The following is a 7,836-nucleotide window of genomic DNA, read 5'->3' on the forward strand; positions in this document are numbered from 1 at the left end:
ATTCCACTGAGCTCCTGAGAACAATCCATTATATCCAAATGATAGTAAAGCCTGCTTACATAGGTGTTGATTTTATAAACCTATGACTGTGGAAGTGGTTGGAAAACCTAATTTCAATCATTTGGATGGGTGAGCAAATGCTTTTGGTAATAGTATGTTGCCATTTTTCTTGACTTTTGATTAATAGCCGTATATAGATTCAATTAAGCCCTCAATGGCCTTCAAAAATACAAACTTTAGGAACGATCCTTAATTTCATTAACCTTCACTTCAAAACATTTAGACTTCCTGAAATTATTTTAAAGTGTCTTTGTCAGATGTTCTATTAGCTTTCTGCAAGTTTTCAAAAGTTTTTATTTGGACTTTGGCAGATTTTTCTCTAGTTCCAAAAGTAGAACCATACCAATTAGAGCTATAATTTTTACACTAACAATCCTTTCCGCTTGTGGTTCTCATCAGTTTCATGATAAAACCTTCAACTGTCAGCATTTATACAAAATGTAAAGGACAGAGAAATATAAAAGGACCAAGTACTCTGCAAATATATTGCCTGAATAAGTAATCTTAGGGCTTAAACCTCATAACATATTTCCGGTTTTAAGGTTAAATACTCCAACAAAAATTGTTTCTCCTGAATACTTTGATTTTTAAACAGTAAGCTGAATCAGAAACATAAAAAAAAGAAAAAAAAAAGAAACAAAAATATGACTGAAAACACTATATAATAAAATAGAATAAAATGCTAAAATTATACCCTTTATACAGTATTCCAACATAAAAATCCACTGTTGGAATTGTGGGACTAGAAGCTAATTAAAAAAGCATCCAAAGTCCAAATATTAAAAAAAAATCATTTCTTTAAAAATAAAGAACTGTTGTTTTAACTAACATAATTATGTCTCAAGAAAGCCTAATTACTTGTAATCAAAAAGGAGAAAACTATTAAGGATTAATTTAAGCTTTTGTTTTTTTTTTTTTGTTTTTTTTTTTCAAATAGTATGGGATACTTGAAAACACACTTATAGCTAACTAAAACCATTACACTGGAATCAGTATAACCTAATGACAAATCATAACCTTAAATGACAAATCATTGTAATAAAGCTGCATGTCTGTTCATTTAAGTACATTTCATAGATTTGTGTTTAATATAGTATTATCTTTGAAATTATTATTTTTTGAAATGTTTAAAGGGTGGCTTACAGTTTAATTTACTAAATCATGTATGTCACAGTTTTACACAAGCTGACTTGTTAAATCCCTGTTTCAGTTCTAATTATTACTCTTCTATAAACAGGGTCCAGATGGATTACCCATGCCTGGCTGCTGGCAGAAGGTGAGATCATGCCATGCTGTTAATTTCCTCAATGCAAACAAAATTAACTAAACTTGATACCACAGCAGATTTTGATATTTTTTATTTTGTTTAGTCTTCTAAGTATAGAACAGATTATATGGTATATAATCGTTAAATTTAGTTTGTTCTATGTTCTTTCATTTTATTTTTTGTTTGTTTGTTGTTTTTTTTTGCATGGGAGTTGTGATAAATCGGATAAAACCACATATGTGCTGTGTGCTACATCTCATTGTGTTCAAACTGAAGGATGACTGAAAAGTGATGAAACAACCTGTTTTTGTGTGTCTTTTTTTGCAGTGATCACTCTAACCTGAAACGCATGGAGTTTGTAAATAATGCTTCTTTTATGGTATTTATAGTTTTTTAATGGAAAAAGAGTCAAAAAGAAAAGAAGTCTATGTGTGCAACAATACAAAAAAAAAAGAGAGAGAGATAACCATCTGTAAGCTGCTTCTACTCACATGGCTGTGTGGAAACAAAAACACACGTGTGTTTCGCTGTCTCACGTCTGCTTCGTGATGGAGTTCAGATCCTCAGCTGCCGGCAGAACTCACGTCTTTAGGGGTTTTTTGTGTTTTTTTGCATGACTCAGACTGGCACTGGCTGTCCCGCCAGATCCTAACGGTTGGAAGGAGTGAGACGAGAACAAGTGGAGGAAATGGGATCTGGACTGGCTTCTTAACACAAAACGCTATGTGTCGTGTGCTGTTTTGTCTCCATGAGCTCACCAACTATTCATGCAGCACCGTTTGCTCAAAGACTAAAAAATATATAAAAAGGGAGAAAAAAAAAGACTGCACTGAGCTGACTGAACATTGCTTCCCCACACATCCCTTAAAAAAAAGCATGAGTAGTGTTCTATATTTAAATGTAATGTACATAAATGTCAGTTATTTGATTGCTTTGAAATTTATGTATGGAAAAAAAAACTAATCAGAAGGCCCAAAGCTCTGAAATTTAAACTGTTTTTTTCCTTTAATCTTCTTAAGGGAGTCACACCATGGCTTGTTGCCTGAGTACCCTCCTCCCCCCTCATATAAAAGGTGTCAGTAATTGTTGCTTTATTGTGGTGAGGCCTGTAGAGCGAACAGTCTCTGCAGGCTTTTGCCGTTGCACTCACGGGGCTCGGCATCGTTAGTGCGGCGCCTCCTCAGGGGTCGCGCATCTCTGGACAAGATCAGAGAGCTTGACAAGGGTCTCTGCACTCGAAGGAAAACCAATCAGTCTCATACAGTTTGGACTGGAGCCTGGATAGCACGATTGGGGAGCACAGGAATGGAAATGGATACTGCAGGAGAGTCACTCATCATTCTCCCTCTGAGATCTATTGGGAACCTTGATACGGTGCAGTTTTGATGTTTTTCTTTATTCATTTTTTTCTTATTTTACTCTTTTTTTTTCTTTTTTTTTTACACATTGTTTGTATTTTCTGTACACTATAATTGCCTTTGGTGCCTCGAGCTTTGATTCATTCCTTTATCAAGAGAATTTATACCTTATTTTAAACCATTTGAATGGTGTTTAGAGGGTGTTTAATTTGGGAAAGACTTTGCGCACTGTTTTTGTTTTGATTTGTTTTGTCTTCACCAAGAAAAACGCCACCGCATTTAAAAGCAAGATGGCATCCATTTATTCACTAAAGCTGCACAGTGCTTGTATAAAAGATTACAGCAGAGGATGGAAATAAGTCTCACTTTTCTAGAGTTTGGGTTTTACTTGTGAGGCTTAATAACCCAAACAGTAATTCAGTTGAAAGGTCATCCAGGGTACATCTTTTGTCCCGTAATTCAAACTCTAAAGGAAGATAAGTTACTCTTGCTTTTGAACAGGAGCTTGTGGATATGCTGAACTTGTAAGGGATTATGTGTACAGTAAAGCTGAGTTTGCTGCATGAACACCATTTAGGAAATGTAGGTTTAAAATAAACTTATGTTTTTAATATCAAAAAGCTGTTTAAATCAGCTTTAACTAATCCCACTGTGTATTGGGCCTAAAATTAGAAAAAAAAACTTTAATGTAAACATAACAGTCATAGATCCAAGCTTCTTTCTTCCTACATCTTGTGTATTGTCTTAAGTATCCAGTGAAAACATCTGTTCACTTACAGGATATTAACAATCCTCCACCAACATCAGTCTGGCCAGTTGTATCACATTCCTAATAAACATGGAGCAAAAATAGCCGGAAGTTTAGATTTAGATTTATTTTTTTACACAAGTCCGTTAAGCTTTTCAAAGTTCAAACAGTAGAATTGGTTATTATGTCATCATGGGTGCTATGCAAGGTTATACTGTTTTTTTTTTCTACAAAATGTACTGCAAAAGTGTCAAAAGCCCTTGGCCTATATCACATTTTGAGATGTTACAACCAAAGCCCTCGATAGATTTTCTTCAAATTTGCTGTGTTTGTCGAGCACAAAGTAGCTTATAATCATGAAGTTGAAGGTAAATGGGTTTTTTTTATCATGTGTTTTGCATCCTAGATTGGAACCCTGTCTTGTGACAATTTTTTTTTTTTTACTTAAAAGCAACTCAAGCTCAGTCAAATTGGACGAAGAACATGTGAGAACATACACACACACACACACACACATATATATAAATGCACTTATCGAAAATAGTTTAATGCTAGTTTTACTTTCAGAATTGCCTTGTGTTTACTTGATACTGACCTCATCCCTAACCTTGCTTAATAGCCATCCCATAATACAATGCTGCCACCAACTTTTATCACATTGATCACGATGTGTTTGGTGTTTCATTTACTTCATATATAATTTTGCATGTAGAAAAAAAAACGCTATCTTTAGGCTCATCTGACATGAGCAGCTTTGACTTCTAACAAACTGCACAGAGGAACTCCTTTGCCAATGAAAAAAGACAATTTACATTTAAAAAAAGAAAAAAAACTATAGCATTGTCTCACTTCAAGTGCATATTATCTAATTATCTTATTTTAAGAGTAAAAATACCCATTCCTTTGGCAAATCATCTTATTAAACTACACAAATTAAGAGTAAATACACCCAATTTAAGATTTTTTGTACTTGTTTCTAGATTGTTTTTGCAGTGTAGTTTGTGCCGCTAGATCTGTGGCTACTGATTTTCAGAAGATAAAATGAAGTGTACACCTTACACATGGAATAATGTTTTCAAAATTAATCATACAAAGAAACTCTAAAGAAAAATAGCTTTCTGCTGCATTTTTTTTTTTTTTTTGTGTGTGTCGTTATGAAGCTGTTTGTTCACTAAAGTTCTTCACTGAACTTTTTAGCCCTTCACAGATCGGCTGAACTTACACTGAGATCAGATTACCAGGTGGCTTTTGTTGGCATTTTGCTGCACTGGTTTTGCTTCAGGGGTTTTCCATAGATACATATGCATGCTACACTTTTCTTTTTCTTTATCTGGAAATATAAATACAGAATATCATACATCATATATCCATGTCACAGGTGATTTATATTTCCAATATATTGAAGTTTGCTGTTGTAACATGGCTGGATGTGAAAGAGTTCAAGAGGCGTAACATCCTTTGCAAAGCATCGTACGGTCAGATCTTTTATGTAAGAGCAGACGTGGTAACAACAGGCAGATTTTAGAGTTTCTGTTTAACTGTTTATCTCATCTCGATAAAAAGTGGATGCACATCTGTACAAATCAGTGTTTTTTTATTTTATTTTAATCTTACCAACAGCTCAAGCTAAAAAAACAAACAAAACAGATTTCTTTACAGCTGTGGGAGGTTTATGTTTCTGAAGTAGTATTTTTCTTCTTCTTTTTTTTTTTTTTACATTGAATTGTGTATTTGTTTCGTTATTCTAAGTGGTGCATTATTTATTTTTCTATGGGTTTTTTTGTAAATGAAGGCATTTTGTTGGGTTTGAGCAGCATTCCTTTTTAGTTTCTGATGCCAGTTTTGTGTTGATATGAAGGAACTTAAAGCTCATGATAAAGCATGATAAAAACACATCTGCAAATGTAATACTGATGGGAATTAAGAGGGCATTTGCATGTCAGTGTGTACTTACTGTGCATTTACTTCAATTTATAGGCCTTACATCAGCAGAGTACATCGGCTTTGGCTAACTTTAGTGTGTCAACGACAATGACACCGAATCTTCATGACAGCCTTTTTTTCACCAGTTTTTTCTCTCTCTGTCTCTTTACATTGAATGTAGTTTGATATATATGTATAGTGGAATATTAATGTACTGTTGAGATGTGTGCTCATTTAATATAAAGTGCAATTTATACTTTGGTTCATGCGTGTAGCATCAAATGCTGCTTAAATATCACCTTACAGTGGTTTTCTTTAGCTTCATTTGTTCAGCTGTGCAACCCTGTATACCACTACCTGGAGACACGGAGGAATATGTAGACACAGACTTTTAATTAAATCTTAATTTACGGGATTTTGGTTTCAATCTCTTTTTTATTCCTATTTTGTTTTCTATTTTATACTTTTTTCATTTTATTACTTGTTAAATAGCCTTTGTTACAGCATTAGTCTCATAATGTGCTGTAATATTAAAATGTGCAGCTGTTTTCTTTTTCATTTTATTAAACTTTGTTCGTTTGAGTTTGGTGTTAAAGTTTCACATTTATTTTTGATCAAGCTAGACAGAGGTGCCAAATACATTAAATGCTGACTTCCTTGTCTGCGTTTATTAGATCTGCACAATCAAAACCAGTAGGATGCTTCAAACTGTAATATTGTGTTGTTAAAAGAACAACCTTGGTCAAGATTCCTTGCAGAAGCCCTGAACGGCATGTGGGTTTTTTGTTTTGTTTTTTAGCCTGATTAAAAATGCGTATTTGCTTTTTTTCATGTTGTTATCACAGATTTACTTCAAGATTTTTTGTTTTGACTTTGCAGCCAGTAATACAGTTGTAGGTCTAGGTCAAAGACAAACTCTACAGCACCTCCTGTGGTAAAAAGAACAATTGCAAAACACCTAAAATCCTGCTAAGGACCCCACTTTCAGAACTGAATAACAACAAATGTTGCCTTCTTTAAAATGAATAAAAATGACATACATTGTATTTGTTAGAAAATCAAAAACACACAGAACAGTGTAAGTTATCAGAATTACACTTCCTTTAATTTGTTTAAATTAGCCTTTTAAGGCCAAATAAAAACAAATTTATAAGAAAGTTACAAAAAGAAAAAAGTTTTATTTCTGCCAATATTTTTTGGGTATAATGGCACAAGAGTTCTGTAGGACTTTAAAAAAACTCATTGTGAACCTTTCAGGGCTTCAATTTGGGGAAACTGTTAAAACGAAAATAATTTCTCAGTTAACCAAACTTTCCAAGAGACGAAGCAGATAGACAGTAAAGTTGCATCTTCAATATTGTTGCTGTGAGATTATGTGACAAATAAAATAGATTTTATTGGATTAATGGAAACTACGTATCCACATTGCAGCTGTAACAAAATTGTGATTGAATCCTTAAGTTAGTCAAAAAAATAAGTCCATGTTACTAGAAATGTAATCTATGACATTTCTTTTATAGATTCTGTTTAGCCTTTTCTTTTACTGCTGCAATACAAGCTTTTTTCTTCATTTCTTCATTTCATAATTATGGATTTCAAGATGATATTTCATATGACTGTGCTGTTGGAGGCTAATAAACTGTCTTTTAAATAAAACAAACAGCATGTTTGTATTTATTTATTGTTTTAATGTGACACGAAGTATTCTTGTTTTATGTTTAAATACTGAATTAATTATTTTGAATCAGTTTAATATATTTGAATAGTTAATGCTCTCAAAATTTGAAGGAAAAGATCACTTTGTGAGCCCCCTATATGTAAGATTATGTGTATGTAAGAAGGAGGATTGAATGGCGTGGTCCGACAAGATTCCTGAAGAGTTGGTTCATCTTTGTTTTGTTGACCTGTAGAGGGCGACCACATCACTTGTAGTGAGGGTGCTGCAGAAGTACAGAATGAGGGGGCCCTTTACTAGGGGCCATCCAGCTTCTGTACAAGTGGAGCAGGAGTCTAGGAAGCATTTCAGGCACTAAATTGGATTTTTTTTCCATTGTATGTTGCACTCTGGCAGGGCTTCCCTTCTGTCAGCTGTCCTGTTCATAGCCTCTGTGGACAGGATTACTCAGTGTTGCCAAGGGCTGGAAGGAGTCTGCTTTGGGGACCAGAGAATTTCATCTGTGCTTTTTGAGAATTACATGATCATAGTGGCTTCCTCTTGACAAGACTTACAGCATGTATTGGGAAGGTTTGCAGCCGAGTGAAAAGCAGCCGGGATAAAGATCAGCTTTTCTAAGTCGGGGTCCATGGTTCTTGACACAAAAAAGGTGGCTTGCCCTCTTCAGCTCAGAGCAGAGGTACTGCCTAATATGGAGAAGCTCAAGTATCTTCAGATCCTGTCCATGAGTGAGGGGAGAATGGAGCTGGAGATTGGTAGATGCTACACCAATCTCCCATGGTGAAGAGAGAGCAGAGCAAAAGGA

At 34.5% G+C, this 7,836-nt stretch overlaps 2 protein-coding genes across 11 annotated transcripts in view; both read left to right on the plus strand.

The window, feature by feature from the left end:
• col25a1 (collagen, type XXV, alpha 1) overlaps positions 1–3,855 on the plus strand; it is a 226,343-nt gene extending 222,488 nt beyond the window's left edge. For 8 of the 10 annotated variants that reach the window (XM_015377305.1, XM_015377303.1, XM_015377304.1 and 5 more), the window contains 2 exons: positions 1,298–1,336; positions 2,347–3,855. In XM_015377305.1, the coding sequence (XP_015232791.1) occupies positions 1,298–1,336; positions 2,347–2,373 (66 nt within the window). In that variant the 3' untranslated portion in view covers positions 2,374–3,855. Of the gene's footprint in view, positions 1–1,297; positions 1,337–1,654 lie in introns of all 10 variants that reach the window. The other 2 variants (XM_015377306.1, XM_015377310.1) reach the window with 1 other exon arrangement.
• A 3,867-nt stretch (positions 3,856–7,722) lies between these two features.
• The window catches only part of etnppl (ethanolamine-phosphate phospho-lyase), a 23,391-nt gene continuing 23,277 nt past the window's right edge, over positions 7,723–7,836 (plus strand). Inside the window, exon 1 of the mRNA XM_015377294.1 lies at positions 7,723–7,786. Within this exon, the coding sequence (XP_015232780.1) occupies positions 7,723–7,786 (64 nt within the window). The remainder of the gene's footprint in view (positions 7,787–7,836) is intronic.

The sequence above is a fragment of the Cyprinodon variegatus genome, unplaced genomic scaffold (genome assembly GCF_000732505.1).
Source record: "Cyprinodon variegatus isolate N-32 unplaced genomic scaffold, C_variegatus-1.0 Scaffold151, whole genome shotgun sequence".
Taxonomy (NCBI): Eukaryota; Metazoa; Chordata; class Actinopteri; order Cyprinodontiformes; family Cyprinodontidae; genus Cyprinodon; species Cyprinodon variegatus.